Raw genomic sequence first — 26,243 nt, forward strand, 5'->3', positions numbered from 1 at the left:
GTGCTCCTCACTAGAGGAGACATTGGCATTCCCATAAGACAGTGTTCTATCAAGTCACCTATCAAAGATTCTTCCTTTTTTCTTATCAGAACTCAATTTAGCTCACTGGCCAAACTGGGAGTGAACGCATATTCCCCCCACACTAGCGTGCTTGGAAAATCCACTGCCTGGAAGGGAGAAGGAAGCAGGGGAAAAAAAAAAATGCACCAAGATTCTCTCTTTTGCCAGAAGCAGACTCTCTTCCGCCATGCCTCGATTGCTAGGCTCCATTTTACCTGGGCGGCAAACACAGAGAGCCTGTTTGTCCCATCGGTAAATATCAGAGAATGACCTCTTTCTTTGCGGACAGGTACGTCAAACAGCCGCTGCCTGGGGAACCTGCTAGTTTGTTGCCACCTCTTACTCACACCGTGAACAACAACGTGATGGAGTTTAAATTCAATTTTAAACCAAACAGCCCTCAATCTTACGGGTAGATACTAGGCATCCTGAACATTAAAAGACTTTCTTTACCTTAAAATGATGACTCATCAAAGAAGTGCAGTTATTTACTTTGTGTTTCTCCCGCAACATCCCCATAAAATGAAAAAAAAAAATCTGTAACACAAAGCCTTTGGATTATGTACCAATAACCTTTACATTCATTTTCACTTCATTGGATATGAGAATTTCACAGGTAAAACACGAGATTTGATATGTGAAATGATCAATTCGCAGAAAATTCTTCTCTTGCTGACTCCTATTTGTAAACTGTTTCATTGTTTGAACAATTACAGAATAAACATCATCAGAGTTGATTAGATAATGTAGATAAAGCAAATTCCTATGATCTGATTACAGAAATACTATAAGGCTGTCTACCAATACCTTTACATAAAATATGGTCATTAGATCATCACTGCAATAAGATCTATTCTTCAGAATAGAAAACTTGCCTTCAGAGAAATTAAGCATGAGTTAAAGGAATGATATATTAAAAAATCTTTGGAAGGAAGAGTTTATTTTCATAGAGACTTAACACTGAGTACGCTTAACAGCACTTTAATACAACACATATGGCTAGCTATGACTAAAAGAGTGTATAATAAAGTACCTGTATTCATCTTATAACTTGCACTCACCTTAGTCTCTTTCCCCCATCCTCTAATGATGCACAGTAATGTACAATAACATCTCCTATCCAGCATCACATGTAGCTGGGATGAAGACCAGATTATTAACCAGTGAATATAGACACATGAGCGTAGTGATTGCAGCAAGCCAACCCAGGTGAAATTATGTGGCACATTGCAGGATGATATTTTCTGGATGATGGTGAGGTGTGACAGACATATAATCCATTAATCCTGCGTCTTACAGTTTGGGGATCATGCAAACACCGTTTGGAACATCCCTGATGATTCCGTCACAAAATTTGCAATCACCTTTCCACAACACCGTATCTACCATTGTAAATGTCGTTAAACCTCCTATCAGACTGTCAGAACATCCAGAGTTATTAAACCTGCCAGCAATGGGTTCTGGATCAACAGGGACACCATGGCGACTAGTGGTAGAAACTTTGTCTATCCAGGGAGGTGGCCTCCCTGGTCTATTCCAGCTACCTGTACACGTATGAACAGCATTACAACACCACAGCATAAAAGTAAAGTCATCATGACATTTGCAGAAGGATGAACTCCATTTCTACCAGACACTGTGCACTATGCTGGTACAAATATTTTTCCCTTTTCGTTTAATGCCCCACTTCCTCTTACTGTCATGGGTAGTGTATTACATCATCACAAATTCTACCGCACAGCGTCTTTCAACCACACATGGAGTCAGCTTCTCCACAGCACGCTTCAACCACATGGGAAGTTAACCTGTTCCTTCCTAAAATGCACTGACAGGTTTATCCACAATGTCTGCCTTTTCTGTATTCTTAGTGGTTAACAGAACCAAAATGAATCAACCATCTCTGTGGCACAGCAGCTGGACCTGTTGTCACCAATCCTGAGAATACTGCATAGAAAGCTAGAAAAAGAAAAGTGTTTCATCAGGGTCACACAAAGATGGTGGAAACATGAATTGAGTCTGATCTTACATGTCAAAGTATGTCAATGATATTCCAGAAAGATACCAGAGGAGCCAAATAGTTGCATGTCATTTTTAACTCTGTACGTCGATTTGGCCAGGAATCTAAGCTAATTCAATCACACACAATGTAATTGTCATTATTGAGTAGAGTAACCATGTGTTAATACAGAACAAGAACCACACACTTTTTCTTGTTGGTTTCAAAGCCATTCAGAATGCAATTCAGAGCAATTTGTTAGGGTTTCCTGCGCACCTCCCTTCTAGCGATTCATCTCATCTGTCACTGTCAGGCTGTCCGTTGTTTGCTAAATTGAGCCCAATCAAGGCAAATAGTGGTATCATCACAGAAACACGGACCACAGAAATCACGGCCATCCCTCACTCTCATTGGACGACAGGCACTCATCTCAGCTTTGCCTCGGACACTGAATACTACAGGCATCATTGACGTTTAATCAAGACAATATCACTGTCAGCCATGCGGAATGTGTGGTCTTATTCCCCGTCCTGACAGCCGCGAGCTTCTGGGTATGCACCCCTCTACAATAATTCCGTAGTCCTGTCTTGAAATTCGGCACCCACAAGCTGATTACTGGCACTGAGCCATGAATTTAATCAAATCAAGCGCTTAGTCACTCATAAAGATGAATTTGACCGATACAAGAATGACATACCATCTATGTACACTCAAGCAAGAAGAGACACACACAATATCAGATAGGAATGATAGGTGTACAACCAACATGTGTTTATATTGTGTTTTCTCTGTTACTGTTGAGTCTTCATGGGGGATACTCTTTTAATATAAGAGTGAGAGAAATGGAGTGTGTGTTTTTGTCAAGTGAAATTATAGAAATCAAATTATAGAAATCAAATTATAGAAATCAAATAAAGATTATTGAAAACAAAAAAAAAGTGTGTGTCTGTGTCTGTGTGTGCCTATGAGATGACGTTAAGTATCTTCTCATGTAATATGAAGCATAGAGGTAGTCTATTCCAATTCCATAAACTTAATGAAGGAGAAAAATACCAGTTCAAAGAAAAAATGTTTCTTTATTTACAATTGAATCTCTGTAGGTGCAAAGCCAATTTTACTTCTTGTTTAGCAATATACAATTCTTGTGTCATAAGTGCATAGAGAAGATATCATCCTGTCAAATTCAATATGAAAAATACACATTAATTCTAGCATAAAATTGGGTATAGTATCTAATAGTAAGCATTCCTTATCACTAATTTCCTACTGATTCTAAGGAATACCTTTGAACAATATCTTCTTGGAACGAGACATGCTCTTGTTATGGTATTTTGTTACCACAGCATCACAGTGCAAAGTAAGATGTAGAGGATTGCCAATTTGTGATGTAAACCAGAAAATTTTATCGGCACCTTTCTGATCAATAAAGTGTCAAGGCACTGCAGACATGGAAGAAAAAGCGTGCACGGCTCCACTCGTAATAAACTAACAATAATTTTGGGGCCCTACTTAGTCGAATGCGCCCACAGAAATCCATTTCTGTTTAGGTGATCACGATAATAAACCCCGAAGGAAAAACAAAAAAAGGGAAAAGGGGAGACTGTCGTCATGTTTCTAGCTTTCCATAATGAAACAAAATTACAAGAAAATGGGGAAGTGAGGGCGAAATGCCTCCATCACACAGTCTCCCATGAGTCATCAGGTAATGACAACGAAAAACAGATGCCTTATTAATGAGAGTCCTATCAATGCGGCTGGCATACAGAGTCTCACAGAGAGTAAATCCAAGCATGAAGTCAGTCCCTCCATGTCTGCTCAAGGGTGTCTCAATTTCTACTGTTGCGTTTTGTCTTCAGGATTTACTGGGTGGATCCCTCCTCCCTCTCTCTCCCCTCCCCTCATCCAAATAAAAATGACTTGAATGAATAGAGCAATGTAGCAAAAGCAACAGTTCTGTGATATTTGAGCATAATCAGTCATATCGTAAGAACATCATGACCGTTTCAATGTCATCAAGTCACCTACATACACAGTCTTGGGGCAAAGCAATATTGCTGCATTGTTTAGAGAACTCTCAAATTGTTTTGTTACTGTAGATGACATATTTATTTTATATAATATCTTATACAATAATATTTTCTTTTCATAGGAACACAAATTCTTGGATCCTGCTTCAGAGATGTCAAGGACATAATTTCATAATTTCCTATGAAAACTTACTTTCAAGAAGCAGAAATCAAGTCCTTCACCACAAAATCAATGATAATCATATTTTTGCATAAAAAAAAAGAAAAGAAAAAAAAGGAGTATATCAGGAATAATGCCCAGACTCATACGACCAGCATGGCTAATATGCACTGTCCAGTGAAAGTTAGCTTCAATTCTCTGACTGTTTAATCTGCCCTCACTGACGGGCATTTGATGATTTTTCCTACACAGGCCATCGCAGTCATTCTATCCTTACTCTTGATTTGCTCAAGCTTCCCTCATTGACTTTCTTCATAGATATTTGATACAACCTTGTCTTTTACGGGAATTCTCATTCAGACTGTGCTGTTTATATGAAACTGGTAGTGCATTTTTCAATATATATTCTAACAGGCAAAATACAATCTGAATCACTGGAACCTGCAAGGCTTCACAATTAAAATGCACTGCAATGGTTCCACTGTCAGTAATGTCAAAGTTGATCGTGTCAGACAAACAAGAAATCACTTGAAAATTTCTCTTCACTATGGAGTGGACACATTACAATCACCCGAGTGCATATGTGTGAAGAAAATAAATCCAAGTGTCCGTAAGATTTATGTAATGATAGATATTTTATGTTTAATCTCCCTCGAAATGTTTTAAAGTCTGCATGTTTGTATGAATATATTTTCAGTTTATAGAATTGATATAATTGTTATAATGATTGCTAGAGTTAATATTATTGCTGATATCGGTGCATTAGTATCACGGATATTATTTGTATTATATGTTCTTAAAATTGTGATTTGTAACTTTTGATGATTACCTGCAATTATCTAAATGGATAATTGACCTGGTGATGCATGTTAAACATTTTCTTGAATAAAGAAATGATTCAATAAAAATTCCATGCTGTGGGGCTTTATGCCAATACTGTTAAGCTCATCATCGTGGTGAATACGCTGTCATGGGATCAATTCAATGGGTGGAAACACCTCACTAGAATTAGATGCCTTGGGTACTTAAGACGACAATTTTTAAATTTCTGCTTAGAGTGATGAGATGGGTGTGGTGAGAAATAGGCTTGGTCATAAGGAAGCAGCTGCCCTCAGATGAAGACTTTCACTCCCATAGATAGACGATATCATCACTAGGTGCATTCACATTAAAATTAACCCACTGAGGACGAGTCCTGAGTATACTTGGGCAGGTGTCTATGGGAAATGTGTGTTGTAGAAAAATCAGTCCGTCCTCAATGGGTTAAGTTGGTATAAGATATCATGGTAATTCATTCTCACTGTTCTCTGGCAAAATACCATAATAATATATACCACTATACTTCAGTTGGTGCTGTTCTCATTCATGAAATTTACCATGTTGTTTCTGGCCTAGAAGTACACTTTTCTGAGGTACGTACTACACATCACACATATATCTCCTATGGGAAGAAGACAGAAGGTATGTCGGATCATGTGAGAAATACACCACAGTGTGATGGTATTTTGTGACATGATTCACACTCGAACCTCACATGCATATTTCATGCAAAGTTTGAATTAACGCCCTAAATACCATGGTATTCTGCAAAGTATTTTTGCAGTGTATTTGGATTCACATTACGAAATATTGCACAAAGTACTGCGGCATTTCAAATACAGCAGTACATATATTTCACCATAAGTGTGAATGGGTCCACTGATAGAGAATATCATCATTATGATATATGTCCAGCTGTCAGTCACAGGGTGTGGCGGCGACAGAGTCCAGCAGGCACGGCAAATTAACGATTTAAGACGGAGATAGGAAGGAAGGGAAGACACTCTGGTGTCATGGGAAAATGAGATGCGATAAACACAGGTAAAACATATTTCCCCAATAAACAATGCATTTCCATCGGGATATTGCTTGAGGATGCCGCATCATTGAGGAGCATGAATGTACAAGTTGCAGCACAGACTAATACTGCTGGACAAGACAGATTCCTGAAAGAAGACGCTGGAAGATGACAGAGAATGACACTTGAACACCACATGAAGAACAAAATGATCTTTATGGGTAGTTAGAAAAAATTCTTAATAAAAGAAAAAGAAATGAAGATATCAAAGATGCAACAGTTTGGCATTTTTCTTCCTTTTTTTTTTCTTGAATATATCCTTTTTTTTAATAAATGAATAAATACACACACAAACTCAAGCAAAGTCTTGTGCATTTAGTCACTTTGTTGTACCAGAGGAGTCTGCTTTTCTCAAACACAGAAGATGTACAGCACTACAAGATATCTCAGGATGACTACAGGATACTTTGTACCTTTAATATTTTGTTGTATTTTTTTTTAATCGTTTCCAATCAACAAAAATATTGCATAAGTCAGCCAGGCACTGATAGATATCCTCCATTTTGTACTAATTCTTGCCAAGGTAGACACCAAGCATGTGCTCATTGGTTTACTGTAAATATAAATAAGAACAAATACCAAAAATGCCCATCACAAAACAAAGAAACACATACACACAAACACATAAACTACATCTAAGTACAAACCTGTCTCGTTCTAGCTCCTTTATTCTGCTGAAGAAATCTATTGTGGGCCTCAGGCAAGCTTCAGTCCCACCTGATGCTATTGCTGTCAGCAGACTGTGAGCTTTGCCTGCAAGCTTTGCACTACCTGTGAAATACAATAGAGAATGCAAGTGTAACTGGATAGGCATATAGCCCGATCATTCTAGCCAAACAGAAATGTACTTCTGTCCTATCTATAAAAAAAAAAATATCAGTGAGTTGCCTAAAAAAAACCACCCAAAACAAACAAATAAACAAACAAACAAACAAAAACAAGAAGGACCGCCAACATTCACATGTGAAACTCAGAAAGGTTTGATAGAACAATCAGGGGGATACTTGTAGATGGAGAACAGGCAATGCATGTGGGACAATAACGAAAAATCATAAAGCTTTTTTAAGATGCATAACAAGATTACCAAATATTTTGCAAATATGTGGCGAATGAGGAAAAGTTGTCTACAATATTGTTGTCTGTGGTACTTCTATTTCTTTTTTGATATTTGACTTTTGGCTTAAGAATAACTCCTAGTAGATGTGTGCAGAATGATAATGCTGCTTTTCACAAGCTGAATATCACTCCTGTCGATGCCAACGTCAACTCCACCACATGATACGTCCGTAGCATTCACAGGTAGCAGCTTGGAGAGGGTTAATTAGCCAAACTAATTACAGCAGGATGTCTCATGATGCATGACCTCTTACACTGCTATTTTTTTTTTCTTCTGCAAGGAACTGTCTGAAAACGCTTTGCTGTCGTTACTTCATCACATATGCGAGCAGTGTCAAACTCACCCCAAATTATTCATAGTCTCATAAACATCAAAGAGCCATCAAATCCATATTGGAGAAGGGAGAGAGAGGGGCCCTTCCCTTTCTCCGTCATGCGCCACCACGCAGACATGGCGTCTACATTGCAATATCTCCTGACCCACTTTCGGCGGCAACTTGGGGACATCATCCCTCCCAATTGGGCGTATTTGCACACAGATTCTGGCAGGCAGTTGTTTCATCATGAACATGAAGCCGGGTCTGCTGCGGAATCTTGCAATATACCACATACACATGAAAACTGTACTCTATACGCTCTCTACAAAGTTAAACTTCGCCCATCTTTCAGCAATTTCATGCAGTTGCTAGTGGCTTGTCCAGATGTGACATTTGCCTCTGGATACCAATCTTGAAACCAAAAATTTCAGCTTGCCCATTGGCTTCAGCAAATTAACTTAAGCTATTTCAGTATCTCTCCCTTCTGAAAGTATTCATTTTTCATTTAAAAGCCTGTAAATTTTTCATCTATAATGTACATTTTGGTGTTATGGCTACACAAAATGAAGTTTACTGTTACATCAAATGATATGTACCTGATTATTTTTATTTCTCAATTTTCTTTTAATGTCCATACATTTCATACTGAACCATTTCGGTATAAGATAAGATTCTCTACATAGCAAATAAATCAAGCATTTAGTGAAACTGGCATACAAACAAACCACTACTGTAGAAGTGGAAATTTTTGCAGTGTTGAAATTTTCGCGTATTTCGCGCAATCAGAAACTAGCACGCGAATATTTTTGCTTGCCATATGTTCCTGTAGTTGATGTCTTGATATCGCAGAATTAAAAACACGAAACTCTTCTTCTCCAGCTGAGCGCGAAAAATTAGTTGTGCGAAAATATCTACTTTTACAGTAATTGTCAGTTGATCAATAGAATGGAATTGGCCTGATAGAGAGTCCATGGAGTTAAAACAATCCACTTCTTGCTTGATGAAGTGCACACTCTTGCAAGTGTTGCTGTGTGGGCATGACTGGTATATTTCTTCTTCAGTTGGTTTTAGTGACACAGAATCAAATGACAAGGAAAAATTATTTGACAGATTCAACTCTCATGCTTCAATGTAAAGATGGAACAAGTACGCTGTATACATTGTTGTAGTACACTGTATCTACTCATCTGTAGATATTACCGGTAAGTCCCATAAAGATGTTATCTGAATACAAGACAATGAATCTTGCAGAAACAGATAAAGCCAAACATAAATTCTACCCACACACATAACCCTAACCCTAATCCTAATCCTCACATCAAACTAAACCTAAAACCCTATCACAACCCTAACCCTAACCCTGAGTCCTTGGAGAAAATAAGACTGGAGCAACTGTTGCAGAAGCAAATGTTGTGTCACCTGATATGACAGCTGGCAGCCATACCAAAACAGGGAAATTTAGTGTACAGGTAAGGTAATAGCTTTAAAGATAAGATTTTGGCAAATGAATCACTGAAAATGATTTCTTCACTACAAAAACAACAGTCCTCTATACCACGATGTGTTGATACCCCATCCCCGCCCCCCCCCCCCCCACAAAAAAAAAAAAAGCTTTTGGTACCCCATTTCAATTTTCATGTGTTTACATCAAAATGAAGGCCAGCCTTTTGCCCACTGTAAACAGGGTCTTAAAGGTAGGGAATCCCATTTGCATGCCTTAAATGAAGAGTTGTATAAATACAGTGGTATGTTGAAGAGAGTATCATTTTAGAAACTCCCATAAAGTATTGAAAGTGTCAGGTAACATTAAGTACACTTTTATTGACCGTTAGATTTTGAATTGAATTTTTTTCGGGGCTCACCGTAAATTCCAGTACATTACTAGGCTACCTTTGCAGACCCATGCACTGCATGTGTGTCCATCATGTATATTTTGTGCAGAAAGTTCATCAAAACTTACAAACATTTCTATATACATTCTTGCCACACAATTTATATGTTATTACATCAGCTCTTATACTTTTAGATTTGTGTTTATAGATAAAAAATACAGAAGACTGCAACAAAAAGGCTTAAGTGTGGCTGACACACAGAACTACTGAGTAGTTGAGTTTTGTGCATTATTCAAATTGTAGATAACTGTCGACTTCCAAATTTCTCAGCAGTGGCCTAAACAAGTCCCCTGAGGTTCATATTTAATGTTTTGCTGCATTTTGGGAGGTCTGTAAAAGGTATCCCCTACCTTTAACAGAGACTCCAACCCCAAGCTCCTTCTGATCTGGAGATTCTCCCGCCCGACACCCCTAGCAAACGGGAGACTCCAAGTTGATATGTGCGAAGCGCGAAGTTCCTAGGATTCTAGGTGTTCTCTGGTGCTATCTGAGGCTTATTTTTTCAACATACGATAGAAATAAGTAAGAAATCCTTTCCACCGGGAGACACAGAGCCAGGGCGGGAGAAATCAAATCTCAAACGGGAGAACGGGAGATTGTGCAAAAATGGGCTTTCGGCGGGAGATCTCCCGTCGAAAACGGGAGAGTTGGAGTCTCTGCTTTAAGGTCTGACTAGAACCATCATAGCAACATGAAACTGCCCACTCTCTGTGACACAATGCCAGGCCTATCATTCAAACACTGAACAATGCATGAGATCATGAATGGGAGGGGGGGGGGGGGACTCACTTTACAGCAAACCAAAATCTCTTCCTTGGTAAAAATCTTCTCTACTTGAATAACATTTTATGTTTGATTCTTGTTTGGGGTTTTCTTTCTTTGTGTGTGTGTGTGTGTGTGTTTGTTTTTTTGTTTTTTGTTTGTTTGGTTTTTTTTTTTTGGGGGGGGGTTTGGGTTTTTTTTCTTCTTTTTTTTTGGGAGGGGGGGACATGCTTCTCATCTAGACAATGCTGTCAGAATGCAAGTTCACAAATTACTTAAATTCTCCTTACATTGTGTGAATACAATCATCAGTGTACTCCAACATTGTACTGGATAAATCGTGAATGAAATCATCAGTGTACTCCAAAATTGTACTGGGAAAATCTCAAACAATCTTGCAACTCAGTGACAACAAAACAATTTCATACAAGTTAAATATTCAGTACACAGATGTATAAACATGCTACATGCATGTGATCAAATCATGCAGTCATTGGTTTCATACAGCATCCCTCTGTTGCCAAGTAATATTTAGGCTTTAAGAATCCTTTGATAGCATTAACATCCCCAAAAAATCTTTCTTGTCACATCCTCATTTTCAAATAACAGTATTGCCCTTTGGGAAAGAAAATGGACTAGTTTGGGATACTATCACTTTCTGAACATCAGGGGATGTCTAAACACAACTCAGAGAGAATAGAGTCACTCACTGCTTGACTGGAAGCTGGCCCCTGCTCCTGATCCCGCTGAAGACGTGGTGGTTGCCATGCCAACGCCGTGCATGGCAGCCTGAGCGAGAAGCTCCTCCTCCTGCTTGCTTGAGTGATGGTGGCTCATGCCGTCTTTCATGGTGAAGGATTCTGTCTCCAACTTGTTCAGCTGGCTGGAGTTGTCTTGGAGTTCCTGGAGAAAGGAGGCAACCAACCAACAGCATAGCACATTATGCCTTTCATTATCATCAACCTCATATAAGACAGAGATTTGGTGACTTTTTTTTCATGGAACTTTGTACTATATAATACAGCAGTGTACAAGAAGCCCCAACCCTTGGAAAACACACATGGACAGCACCATAAGCATTCCAATCTTGTGTCGATAAACATTGCCATCATATTCTTTATTCATTCATGTCATCTTCCCTGGAGTCTTATGAACAATTATTTCCCTGACCTCTCAACTGAAATTCAGCTGAAATCATGATAAAATAGAATAGAATGGCAGTGCTAAGACTTCATACTCAAATGATGTACTAGTATCACTAGTATCAAGTGTCATCTAATGACGCACATGTCTGAAATGTACCACACATTTTACTCAATGATATTTCCATAACAGTAAAGCTGTAGCCAAGTCTCTGCCCTGTATGGATGAAAAATCATTCAGCAAAAATGAAAGGGAAGCTGCTTTCTGTGTTCAAGTAGAACTGTGAAAAACAGCAATGAAAGCTGAAAGGAAAGACAAACATGAAAATAAGCAGTTATGGAACTTATAAATGTTCACATGTTAATTTGAAATTTATGTAACAAAATCAATTTTGCAAATTGGAATAAGCCACGATAACGTCATCTCAAAACTAAGTTTACTAAATATCATCGTAGTTTATACACAACCATAATCCCCATTCAAAATGTCACTATTGTTAAATCAATGTTGGACCAGAAGAATTTCATGTAAAGGATAGGATCAGTGGTTTTCCCCCTCTTGAGCAACTCATGACAAAATAAAAGGAAATCTAGTGAGGATTTTGTTTTCCTGTGCAAGTGAATAGGAGACCTGGGAGCTGAGACATCATCAGCTCATCTGATGTATATGTGATTATGACCATAATTACTATTCTGCTAAGTATGTGACACTTCAAATCACAATTCCATGCTAGTTTTAATCAGCTTTTCATTGTGCAGTCTGCTTGATCACATATTCAAACGAGAGTGAAATTTCACCCTTAAAACACACGCAAAAACTCTGCACAGGTCTCCAGACTGTAATAACACAATACATAGATTCATGAAGACACACGTCTCTCCAACGGCAGCCCCGACAGCTGGTCCCCACTCCAACATCTCATGCTTCCTACTCAATCAACTGTCACTCGTCAACTGAATATTCATCCTTAAACTATCGCATCAGTTTGGCTGGAGAGCTCTTAAATGAGAGTGAGGGATAGAAGTAGATCCGCAACCTGAAAGACAGTGGAATATAGCAAGAGGTGGAGTATGAGATATAAGGAAATAGATAAAGGGCTAACATGAACATAAAGAGAAAGAGAGAGAGAGATAGAGAAAGAGAAAAGGCTAGGAAGATGCAGAGAGAGAGATAGAGAGAGATAGAGAGAGAATATAGTGGGTAATTTAAACCAGGGTAGTATCTGGGTTGAGACAATTGAGAATTGGATGACCCAGATGCAGGAAAATTGAAGCCGTGAGTCATGAATCAATATATTACAATGCGGCTATATCTCTCTCTCCTTGCCTATTGGCCTGCCGTCATTTGGGCAAGTAAACACAACAGTCTCCAATATCAACAAATACATAAAGAGCATTAACACATGTGGGGTAACATTGAATTAATCAATATCAGAAACAAAAACAGCCACCCAAGACACTAACAAGTTCTGCAATTTCAGGAGGCCCGATACCACGAAGGTAAGAAATTAAAGTAGGTTTCCTTAACGACAGATTTCATCTCAGATTGCGGAAGCACATCAATGCATGCAATTCACGACCAGTTGTAAACAAAACTTGCACTCTACAAAAGTTAAAAGTCACATTGCACTTTTACCGATCTTCAAATGGTCGTAAACTCCCCTTCGCCAGAATTTGCTGATGAATGAAGGGTATGATTGCTTTCTTGTGCTCCATTCTTTAAAGCCAAAACATAGTTCTGGTACGCCTGCAAAAGTTGTCAAATTTCACTCCCAAATGTGCACATATGCCTAAGAAATGTGTGGAATAACACTGCAATAACAAGATATTTGATGGGTAACGACGAAAATGTGAAATAATAACCAAAAAGGTTCGCCGGAGTCGCAGTCTCAGAATTTACCTGATCGGGGTCAGACTAAACTCAGACTCGGGTACAACTCGGCCTCGCTTTGACGGCAAGATGAGTTGTCCCTCTTTATTGTATAGTGTTGTACTATGGGAGCGGCCTGTAGCGCTTCCTCACATTCTGGCTAGTCACAGTTATGGTCCGAGTTGATACCAAAGATGCTTAATTGAAAAAATAGGCAAGTGCGCGCTAATCCTGTACAAAACAAATGGACAGAGCGCAGTCCTCATGCGTATTACACACATCATCTGAGACGCGCTGTCTTTGAAGTTGTTGTTTATCAAGCGTCTTTGATTGTGTTTTCAGTATGGCGATCACGAACTGTGTGTAAATTGTCTCAAATAGGGTTGAGTTTTCCCTGAGACCGAGTTAGTCTGAATCCTTCTGCAATAAAAGTTGGTTTACCGACTCTTTATTTTTTATCTCGAAATACTTCAAAACGACTCATCATCCCGTCAAATCGTGTCAGCCAGGTAAGTTTGTTGGTAGACTCTTTCGATATATTGCAAGCTAATATGAAATGGTGCCAGACGGGTTCTCAAACCCTTACCAAAACTATGTTTTCACTTTTAAGGAAAATCCTTGAAAAATAATATACCTCACTGATTTTCATATTAATTTCCTTCCTCCAAATGGCATCATGACAGGCTTACATCCTTCATACCAAATTTTTGTTCAGTTTGTAATTAGATGATTCTTAAGGGAAAGAGGGCTACAATAACTACTTTATCAATAACAACAACAAAAAACCAACTCTCTTTTTTTCAGACCACACTTGACGAGTTGTGAAGTATTTCGTATAATTTTCACCTATAACTATGAATGTACATCACTGTTTTGAACAAATATGTGAAACTTTGAAGTCCCATAACTTTATTCTTTATCAAAATTTGGTGAAATGCTCAATATTCTAAATTAACTTGAACATGATATTTAACGTTCAGAAAGCTGCTGCAGCCCATTTTGAAAAGCCCCTTATCTAATTTCTTCTTATTTCTATGAAACAATAGCCACCTTTGCACTGACCTGAGGGGTCCAGGCTATAACAAAACAGGGTTGAAAATTTGCAGATTCTTCAGAACCAAAATAGTACTTAATATTTCTTTTCTTTTATCAATTACATAGCGTTATATTGTGGATAAACTCATCACTAAATTATTTTCAATTCCATATCGATGCTAAGAACTCATTTTTTTCTTGGAAATATGCAATTCCAACTATCATTAACTTTTTAAAGTTTCCTTCATGTTCCCCTCTCTCTCTCTCTTTCTGCTCTCCTACATTGGTCATCTATCACTTGGTCTACTCCCACTTCATCTAATAGCCATTTAGTCTCAACCCACATGGTCTAATCCTGTTTCGTCTACAACCAGTTCGTCTAATGACCATTTAGTCCAATTGCCACTTAACCTCATTACCAGATCGTCTACTTCCACATGACCTATTCCCATTTGGTCCAATACTTACAATCCATTAGGCAGAGTGGGAAAAAATCCAAGCACACAAAATAAGAATTAGACCATCTGGTCATTCGACGAAACGATAATTAGCCAAACTGGGCATTACACCAAGCGAGGATTGGACCAAACATGCATTAGAAAAAATTGATAGCAGACCAAATGAGTTTAGCCGTTGTGGTGTTAGACGAACTGGGAAATAAACCATCTGATATTAGACCAAGTGGCAATAAACCTTTTACTGTATATCAACAATGTCATCACAATGACCATTCATGTACAATTTTCACTGTAGATTTTTTTTTTTCCGGGAGGGGTGACATGTGGGGGAGGGGGAAGCCCTTTCGTGCTTGTTATGTACATGTATTTTGTGGGAACACAATGTATTGTTTATTTTTAAGAAGATATAAAAATAAACCAAACAGAGTCTGCTTAGCAGATGAGGGATTACTAAAAAAAAAGAAACACTACGGATGTGAATTATTACTTTTTTCCAACTGTAATTCTGATTCTGACATATAATATGCTGACAACAACTAATCACATCCTCTTTGTCTCTGAATTGAGGATGTGATGTATGACAAGTCCCTTCTTTCTATCACACGTTGGACCCATAAATATGTCACTGTCTAGGAATTTGCAGTGATTAAAATTTGCAAGGGATAGCTTACTGTGCATCAGGCACCAGTAAACATGGTTTTGATATCATGCTCGCTCGACTTTTCTCTCTCCCCCTCCCCAGTTTCTCAGCAGACAGAGCTGGGCCCTATATTTCAACCAGAGGAAGCAATGGCCGTGGGCTTGGTGGGTAACTTGATTCTCTCCATGCTCCATGGTTTTAAGAGCAAAGGGAGAAAAACCATTGTGGGATCGTATAACATCCTAAATTTAATCCACACATATCAGGCACCGGTACGATCCGCTCTCAAACTACTACATCACGCATGCATGAGGGCGATATTGGATTTTTAAATCTTTTTTTTTTTTTCAATATGGCAAGTTGGTGGAGAGATTGCATAAAGCAATGTCCGCTGTCAGCTGCAGCTTTTAGTAATTTCCTCTTCCTATCTTCCCTTTCCTGCACTGAGTGAAAAGTCTGATCACCAACAGAGAACTGATTTCTTTTTTAGTTTATGATTCATGAATTGGAATGTAGGAAGTCATCTCAAATTCTTTTGTCTTCAAATTGGAGGATTTTTGGTCCCTTTACACCAGCACTCTTTGTAGCTATAGATTTTCAGTATTTGCATATTTCCAGCATCATGGGGGGGGGGGGGGTTAGAAGAGGAGAGCAATTTCTCCTCCACTGGATCCTCCTTTGAATGGCCTTCGCTCAGTTCAAATGCTCTTGGTTGCTTTTTAGTTTGGCGTCCAAAAATCAATATTGATGTTCACATCACTTGAGTTCAACATGTGAAATGTTTTGCAAAGTAAAGGACAAAGAAACTACAAAATAGAAAAAAAAAGACCAAGTCTACAAGATAGATCACTCTTTTGGATGACATGTCTGCTTCTACCAATCATTTGGTTCATTTTTACACACAACACACAGCCGGTGTTTCAGAGGTCATAGCTACACAGGAGGGGGTAACCTGGATGCCAGTAAGAGCAAAACATGTCATCTTCAGTCATCATCACAAGAACTATCAGCATGGTTACTATTGCAACCTCCTCAGCTCTCTGAGAAATGTGAAAATACACGATAACATTGCCACACAAACACAAAGAAAGAAGGACACATGTGTAGTAAAATACACACATACAAACATACAAAGTCAATATAGATACATACACAGGAGCACAAACACACAGAAGGAAAACAAAATCAGCAGCACTTGTTGATTCATTGTAGCTGTGAATGTATCATGAATACAAGAAACATTGATGACCAGACTGTGCTTCATCACCTGAGGCCAAGGGCTAAATGTGGACTATGTAATGTCATTTTTGCACATTGATCAAACATAATTCTAAACATTTCTCCCATCTTAAATGTTAGCGGCAATTCACCATCCAAAAGTCTGTGTAATGATACGAACTGCTTCTACTGTTATTCCCCTACAAAGTGTCCAAAAAATTCATGCACATAAAAACAACAGACAAACATATTTTGGATCAAAATGAGAAAATAGCACACACTCAGCATTCTGTATCAAATCTTTAAAAAATTATTAGAAATCTATAAGGCCTATTTACTAATTCTTACAAAGAAAAAACTAGAGAGATGAAAATATATAGCTTACAACTCTGTATTTACTGATGCTGCAGAAAGTTTAATGTGAAAGAGAGTTCGAGCAGTGTGGCTTATTTCTGGTAACTGAGCACTTTTGCATAAAAAGATGCAATCAAACATAAGTCAGAAAATCAAACATAAGTCAAATACCAGCCAATCAGAACTGAGCATTCAGAGACTTATACTTGATTTTCTGAAGTAGAGTTTGATCTCAACCTTTATGCAACAGGGCCCTGGTCTAACTGACTACAACCTGGACGAGCACTTCAAACTTCACCAAGTTACTGTGTAGCAAATTACCTCAAGTGGTGGAAGTCTGGATCGAGGTACATGTCACAATTGTGCAGGTATTCCCAAGCTCACATCACACACACAACCCCCATGACCCAAATTCCCAGCATGGTGTGTTTGTTAACATGCTGCCATCTCATCACCTCCACACTCTCAGCTAAAAAGCCCCATGGGAATACATGTTACGGGGATAATCTTCTGGGTTCATGTTCACAAATTGAATAAGTACTTAACAATTTCAGCTTTACATACTGTAAAACCAGAAACATACACAGCATGAAACTTTTGCAAATTGGAGCCAACGGCTTTTTTCGCGACATGAAACTTTCATGAGTTGCCGACTATAAAAAACTTACAAGTATACTACATATGTATTAGTAATACAGGAATTTGAACTTTCGTGTGCAGAAGGCACATCATGACAAATGAAAATTTGAATGCTAACTGTAAGTTTGATTTGGAAGAATAAGCTGGAACCAGACTGTCAATGATACCACACAGAATGGGGACCTTGGGACATTTTGAGTGTGTGTGTGTGTGGGGGGGGGGGGGGGGGGGGGGGGGGGGGGGGGGCTCACAACCTGAGACTATTGAAACAGAATTTGGAAGAAAGAAAGAAAGAAAGAAAGAAATCCCAGGAAGAAAGACTCGTTGCTTCCATTTTTTGTTCACACTGATATCTGGTTTCTATCATGAACACACAGTGACATAAAGCACTTTGATTTCAGTATGTATCATAATACTTCCATATAGTTTTTATCATTGAAATCTAATGATGATATATATAAAGACATAGAACACCAATGTGCTGGTATACGGAGAGAACTTTCACTTGAATGAGAAAGCTACACTTTTTAGATATGCTTCTGTGATCATGATTTGATTTTCTACACTGTGACTGTTGTGTTGGCAATCTGTAAGTGAAAGACCAAGTTCTTTAACCCTACAAATTACCTATGGGCAAAACTATCCTTTTCAGCAGCAATCCTGCATATAGAGGTAGAAGTGCTGTGTGGGTGGTGCTCTATGGTTACTTCCTGAATTCTCCAGACTTACTTTCTACATGCAATGTCACAATACCACATAACATGTATGTACGAAGAAATGTTTCCACAGCTTTCCTTGGAAAAGAAATGATACATAACCCTCATTCATACTGTTGAATGAGTATTGTAACACATTCATGCTATCTCACTAAATCACGTTGAAATGGTTGAAAAGAAATGGAGAAAAGAATAGGTGATGTTTTATCTAAAACCTAAATCTAGAGCACCTTCTCACTACTGCCATTACATGAGAAACTTGCAGAAATTCTGTGTTGGCCCCTTGATGGAAATCACATCGCGCTCCATACAAACCAGTCTTCCTCCTGACTCCATCATCTGTTACAATGAAACATCATTGATAACCTTTCCTGGGAGACGCCAAGAATCGAATGCTGCAGTTCCTGCAGTTGATTGCATGTTCCGAATTTGCTCGGTTGCCGGGGGAACGGTAACCGGGTAGTGGACGTCACAAATTGGAAGGGATCAATCATGTGAACCATTCATCACATGACAAGCGTGTGATGTGTGGGCAGGCCAGCCATCATGTCATGAAATGTCTTGCACACCGGCTGTTTCCCAGCACAATTCTTTTGTGCAAAGAAGTGCCAGCCAGACCACATTATACAATGGCAATTTAGATGGTAAAAAATGGAATGTGGTGTCTACACATTCTTGACAACTGAATAAGATCAAAAATTTCACTAGTCACCGGAGAGCATTAGTTAATATCTTATGTGGGTGCATGTATGTCTCAAGATTTTTCATTGCTTAAATTCTTTTTCTTGCTTGGATGAATTAGCGATAATAACGAACAGAGGAAAAAAATGAGCGTGTCTTTATTTCTTTTAACCATCTTTTACTTCCTGACAAAATGTCTTACAAGGTCTATTTGACTTGAACAAATTTGATGCTAATTGTCTTGATTTTGTTGTTTGTTTGTTTTTTAAAGAACAATAAGCAGACATTGAATCCCATGGTTACAAGTTTGATCTCATTTGCTTCGCAATTGGCTCCCGGGGACTAGTTACGAAAGAAAACAAACAGAAAATCTGTTCCATACTAAGATTCGCAGACAAACAAGCAAAAACGAAACCCCACATCCAGGCCCTGTCCAAAATATCTATTGTTTCCTCTTATGCCATCTATAATGCACGTAAAGAACCCACCTGGAATGTTTAAGCTTTACTTACACTGTGAAGTTGAAAACAAGTATTGGCGTTCGATTTATCATGAGTATAATTATAATGTATGGCGGTTGAGGATTTTAGATAGGATGATTGTATATTCATTTATATTATTAGTAAAGTTTTTTTTTTTTTTTTAGTGTTAAGATTTTATGTTTAGGTTTATATATGGAAAAAAGAATTTGAGACTTAGTCCATTATCAGTATATGATATGTTAGATGCGATGTTATAGGATTTGGTATTAATTGTTGTTATTTTTATTGAGAAAGTTAAAGTAGAGTTTTTTGGAGAAGAAGTTACGAAGGTGTAAAGTGAATTAATGGTAATGGAGTAAAAGAAAGGTATAAGAAAAGCAGGGGAAGGCAGAGAGAGAGAGAGAGAAGAGAGAGAGAGAGGGAGGGAGAGAGAAGGTTTTATGAGAACGATTTATGTAAAACATAAAGAAATGAAAATAATAGAATGAGATGAAGTTTTATTATTTGGATAATAAGGTATGTTTTGAAATGAAATATATGTATTGCATATTTTAATTTGTTTGTGTATAAATGTATCTTTGGTAAATTTGTTTGTGAGTACGCAACTGTAACTGAGTGTGTTTTTTTTTTACAATGTATGATGTATTTACATGTTTTTCTGTACTGTCCTTTGTCTTTGCCTTGTGCCTCCTGTTCAATCCAGGAGACAACCTAGGCCTTTCATGTTACATTGTTTATTGATATAATAAAGAATGCTGAACAACAACAATTCACAATTGTCTAATGATCAAAGCATGATTGAGATACAGAAATCTCTCTTGGAGAAGCACTCATGTGATCATACCTTGTATGCAGCCATCTATTTCTTTTCTTTCTTTATCACTCACAGACTTGAAAACTGAAATTGCTTTAAACTCTAAAAAGAAAGCGGCCTTTTTGGTGTCAGTCCCATGAAGTGTTAAGACATCTTATCCTTGATATACTGTATATCAATAGTGTGGAAAACATTTCTTTAAAATAACAACTGAAAAGTGATATTCTGCATGCAGGAGAGTACTATGGGTTCTATGTGATAATGTCACAGAAATATAGTAACCCCCATATCATTTTACAGCCACTCAGAAATATCCTGTCAGTTGACACACTGAAATTCATAAGGTACCAATTTTTGCAATAGTATTTTCTCAGTATTACAACAAAAACAAAAACAAAAACAACAACAACAACAACAAAGGCATTATTTCAGTTTTCATGGCTTTCATCTGGAATCAAATATTATTATGTTGGCTACATCTCCATGAAACCACTGAACTCACCTTTTTCAGATGTGAATTCTCCGCCTTTAGGGACTCCACCTGATAGAGAAGCTGGTCGTAGGACGACATCGCTACTCTCCTACAAACAGCAAGTCAATAGAGAGACAAGGGGTCAAGAAATTTAGTTATGTTGCCATTCCTTTTCGTCAAGCACATCACGTATGAATATTACTACCAGTACTCTCAAACTAACAATCACCATATCACACAAACACATTAAGGGCATGATATTGGGGGTGGGGGAGGGGAGGGGGAGGGGAGTGGGTCGGTTCATTGTTTGCAGCATTACATATATGAATTTTATTCTGCACCTTGGTTAATCTGGTTATATTGAGTTCATAAAAGTTTGCCATTTACAACAGATGTATTCCTTTCAAGTATCATTAAAGAGCTTGAAAGACTACATAGACCACTTTAGGTATTAATGTCAGTGATACCACAAAACCTTGGAAACTCTGCTGATGGTTTATTATCTGTATGTTATTTGCAATTGTAATCAATCCCATCATACAATCATAAAACTATGACCTGATGACAAAGCAACAAAAGTCATGGGAAGACAAGGTGTGTTTATCAGAGCATTTCAATGACTACACATGAAATAGGTCCTTGTATACAACAATGCAAAACATCATAAACTGTATGTGATCAATGTACAATATACTATGTATCTTGACTATATGCCAGGCATCCTCCAAAAGTCACACAGCCTGTCAGAATACTGAAAATGGCTCTCGGATACCCATCAGTTCTGCCTATCGTGCAGCCTGTCTGTCTCCGCCTTAATCCCTGGGATGTGATTATTGTCAAAATACATCTACCTCAAACCATTTTTTTTTCCAAACCTCAGATCCATTTTGGTGATGACCAAAAACTCATATTGCACAATTGCTCTTGCTTCTCTATTGGCAAGTTTATGGCCAAGTCTTGGCACCAGTAATTACATCCCTCCTTTCACAGAGTTCCTTATTGTTTCTACCAGGATTATATGCACCAAACTATTAGACATTTCCTGGCTAGCAATGTGAAGGGGAAATGGCAAACTGCTTGGAGGACCGAGCTAGAAAGATTTCCTTTGTATCAGTTTCAGTATCATGTACTGTATAAGCTGTTATTTTTGCGTACAGATATTTTCGCGAATTAGGAGGTCCCAGACGTTTTCGCGAGATGTTGTTTTCGCGAAACGACACCGAAGCTATCATAAATGAATTGCTACCACAGCGTATGGCAACATTTTCGCATGTTGTTAAATTCGCGATTAAATAGTGATTCGCGAAATTCACGAAAATTAAACCCTCGTGAAAATAAAAGCTTATACAGTATACATTTATGAGAGCAAGTATATTTTTAAGGATGTGGCAAATTCAGCATTGAGATTTTACAGTATTCAGAGCTCCTAAAATCATACTTGCCCTTGAAAATAATGAAAAGAATTATGTGTTTCCCATGTTTTCTCCGGACAAATAAAACTCCAAAGATAAACATTTATGAAAGAAAGAAATTTTACATCCAAAAGGCATTTTACTGCATTATACGTACAGACTGCTCCTTAAAAGAAAATTTTCTCAGTATATTCTAATATACAATCATATTACACCTAATGACTCCTATTTGTGTTTTAATATCTATGCCAAATCTCTAAAAAATGAAAAAGTACATCTCATAATTTTGAAACATTCATTTAACCACATCAACTATTACTTTGAACATTTTGTGTAACCGTATGCTGCTAACTTCTGCTCTTATGGCCCAGAAACATTGGCGTATAAGAGCAAGAATCACTTTTTGTTTCAAAGTCATATTTTCTCTTTCAGCTTAAGGAAGAAATCACACTAAAAATATACACAAACTCAATCAGGTCACTAAATTTTTACTCCACTGATGGTTATATCCTTTGAAATATTCATTACAACCTTTTGTGAACTGTCCAGTTTGGCTAAGACAAAGCTCTTTTTGGAGTACTGCAGCACAGGTATAGATTCTGATGTGATAAATAAGTGCATTGATACTTCTCCCTCAGGCTATTCAAGAAACCTGTCAGTGTGTGGTTTCCCCCTCCACTAAAGGGGTTAGCAAAGCACCTCATAAAGCTGGAAATAAAACACAGGGCTTCCGACCCCTGAACGCATGGCATTATCCTGTCATGTGTGGAAACCAATGCTGCACACACCTCAAAGTGTTCGCAAGATTTTGGAAAGAGAATCTGCTTCGAGCATGAACACACTCGGTGCTGACTCATGCACTGGATCAATACTGCATGAATATCAGGCAGTTGCACACGCTTTCTGCACACGTCTTCTACCACATTTAAGTCCCTCCTTTTATCCCTTTTTTCTTATCTTCTTACACCAGCTTGCCAGGCTTGTGAATTCATGTCACTTGAGCAGCATTCCTCTACAACCTTATTTTCTCTTCAACTAAGAAGTATTTTCTCTCCAACTGAGAAGTATTTCGAACATGCAAGCAGCAGGGTAAGAGAAATCAATGACATCAGCAAAACAACAATATCCATACATGGATCAATACAACAAATTTCTCCATCCTGTTTACTCTTTTTTTCTTTCTCTCTTTAACTTTATATCTTTTTTTAAAAATCTCTCTCTCTTTCCATCTGTGTTTACAGCATATATCAAGTGGCAGATGTGTGATGTCAAACACATTCTTACATGTATCCAGACAAATTTAGTGCACTGACTCATGTTAGCTGGATGATCGCTATCAAGCATATCAAACCGTTTCATTTTCTCGCACACTTTATATCTCTGCCCCCTTTGGCTTTAATACTTTCATCAAAAAGTAAGAGAGGTGTGAGAAATCAAGCATACAATGCTAATGAGTTTATTCCCCATTTACAGAATAGCACCCACCACATGTGGGGCATCTTGTATTAGTCATCCAGGGTGAATGTACTTTCAGTATTGTGTGGATGGCTCTCATTACCATAGAATGAATTTGTGTTGTAGTAGTTGGACAACCATTGTGTTATTCATGGACCTTTTATTAAGATTGACACATATCACTCACTGGAAGGCAATCACATTGTTTAGAGTAAATTTGATTGGTATGGGCTTCATGGGTATTATAGCTGGGAGAACTGTGTGTTGCCTGAGGATATTAAGACGACACACAAATATGTGTTGCTATCATGAAGGAACACATTGGGCCTCTAAAGCATGTGATGATGTAGCGTAGTGAATATGGCATCATAGATGTATGCCCAATGCAAGATACGAAACTGACACAGAGTATCCGATCTCATCCAATTTATTTTCTTTTTTAATCTGCTGACACAGAAATTACAAAGTTATGAATCACATCTGGCTTGGACTATAGATATCATGGAATACAGTCTTGTATCTAACTCTATGTGGTATAAACACACAAAGTTAACTTCCAGTGATGCTCCATTTTAAGTACTGTCTGTCTGCCTGTATGTATGTATGTATGTATATATGTATGTATGCCTTGTCTCCCCACTACTTCTCCATCTAATGAAGATAGCTCTCATACACTCATTTAGTGGATAGTGTGTTAACTACTCCTGCTAGTTAAAGGACAAGTTCACCTTCATATACATAAGGATTGAGAGAATGTAGCAATATTAGTAGAACACATCATTGAAAGTTTGAGGAAAATCGGACAATCCGTTCAAAAGTTATGAATTTTTGAAGTTTTTGTGCAGTAACCGCTGGATGAGAAGACTACTGTAGTGTATGAATAATTTAGATGTCACATGCGTACAACAATATAAGGAAAATATAAAGAGAATTTCACAAAATTTCGTCTTTTGAAAAAAAGTACACATTCCCTTGACTCGTTACCGACATATGTTATGGGTAATATTATTCCCCCTGCCTTTAGAAAGAGGCAAGTCAAGTGGTCTTTTATTATGCGAAAAAAGTGAAAATATGTTGAATTTTCTTTACATTTTCTTTATACTGTTGTACGCATAATGACTCACAAGCTGTAGTAGTCTCCTCATCCAGCGGTTCCAACACAAGAATTTCAAAAATTCATAACTTTTGCATCGATTGTCCAATTTTCCTCAAACTTTCACTGATGTGTTCTACTTATATTGCTGCATTCTCTCAGTCCTTATGTTTATGAAGGTGAACCTGTCCTTTAACAATTGACGAGTTGATGGAAGTTCTGTGGCAGCTGAACAATCTAAAAAATCACAGTTCATCCTGATGGTGAAATGCAAGCAAGATGAAAGAATGAAAATAAGAGGAAAATGACGAAAATGAAAGAAAAGATAATCTAAGAAAGAATAGAATAATTGAATACAAATCAAGAAAAAAACAGGGAGAAAAGGATGGGATCTACAAGACGAAGAAGGGGTAAAAACAAGGGAACAGAGTAGAAATGGTATGAAGAAAAGAAAAGCACACACATGAATTTAAAATGAAAAAGAATGTAAGAAAGAAGAGAGATTAAAACAACAGAAACAAGCCATGGGAATATGGAATACAAGGCTATAAGTGTAATTGTCTGCCACTTTGATCATTACACAGCTGACATAAAAACCACCCAACCCCCTTCAAACATGTCTGTTTAAATTTTGGAAAGGATCTTTATTAACATACATCATGCTAATACTGTGATCTTTAATGAAGGAAATTATGACAAGTCGTAAGCATTCACAAGGTGGTAATACTATAAATTCCTACAACATTCTTTTTCAGTGCACACAATTAGTTGATGCAGTGAAGCAAGTCTTGCCAGAAGAGACTGCCATTTCTTTTCCACCTTCCTGTATTTACCATATAATTCTTTACAAAGCTTGTAGTGAAGCAAGATAAACCTGAACAACCTGGAGTTAAATTGAGGGGTAATACCTGACTGCTTCATGGTAAACACCTCCATGTTGTTACAGCAGTGGAATCTCATTACAGCGTCTTTGAAAAATTGCCCTAAATCCAAAATTAAACAGCCACGTTGCCAGTGGTAGTCAACATTGACTCAGCTACTCAAACTGGAGCCTTTAAGTCAAATATTGGACGGGAGAGTTATCTATCTCTCAGGTTAATGAAGCTGTGTGAGGTGACATCTAGACTGTAATGGAGTAAGTCACTCCTTAACCCTCAAACATCCACTCCCCTTAAACTAGCATTGGTATGTTTCACAGCATTGCTGCTGGTGGTATTGACAGGGGTATAGTGAATAATTTGGAACAGCATCAGACCACAGCTAGCCTGGAGTGACACCCACATGGTGCAGCATCAAAACATTCAGTTCTTCAAGACGATGCAAATTGACGTCTTTCAGGTGTAAGCTGCCTAACGCTAAACAAAATGAATATAGAATTTGAGGGACACCTTTATATATTTCTCACTGACAAATGTACTAATAGCTGTCAGAAATGACTTTTAAAAAAATCAATTGTCACCTTCAGAACAAATGTATTTGTAACATCGCAACTGCTGATCTACATTTTTAACAAACATGTCAGAAAAGGGAACCAT

At 37.9% G+C, this 26,243-nt stretch overlaps 1 protein-coding gene across 1 annotated transcript in view; it reads right to left on the reverse strand.

Moving 5' to 3' along the window:
• The window catches only part of LOC139709086 (adenomatous polyposis coli protein-like), a 115,349-nt gene that overhangs the window by 55,215 nt on the left and 33,891 nt on the right, over nucleotides 1-26,243 (reverse strand). Inside the window, exons 2-4 of the mRNA XM_071621047.1 lie at nucleotides 20,779-20,857; nucleotides 10,938-11,130; nucleotides 6,788-6,911 (exon numbers count right to left, since the gene is read on the reverse strand). Of these exons, the coding sequence (XP_071477148.1) occupies nucleotides 6,788-6,911; nucleotides 10,938-11,130; nucleotides 20,779-20,847 (386 nt within the window). The 5' untranslated portion in view covers nucleotides 20,848-20,857. The remainder of the gene's footprint in view (nucleotides 1-6,787; nucleotides 6,912-10,937; nucleotides 11,131-20,778; nucleotides 20,858-26,243) is intronic.

The sequence above is a fragment of the Diadema antillarum genome, unplaced genomic scaffold, assembly GCF_040938485.1.
Source record: "Diadema antillarum isolate AM-2024a unplaced genomic scaffold, OU_Dant_1.0 seq00001405_RagTag, whole genome shotgun sequence".
In the NCBI taxonomy this organism is placed as follows: domain Eukaryota; kingdom Metazoa; phylum Echinodermata; class Echinoidea; order Diadematoida; family Diadematidae; genus Diadema; species Diadema antillarum.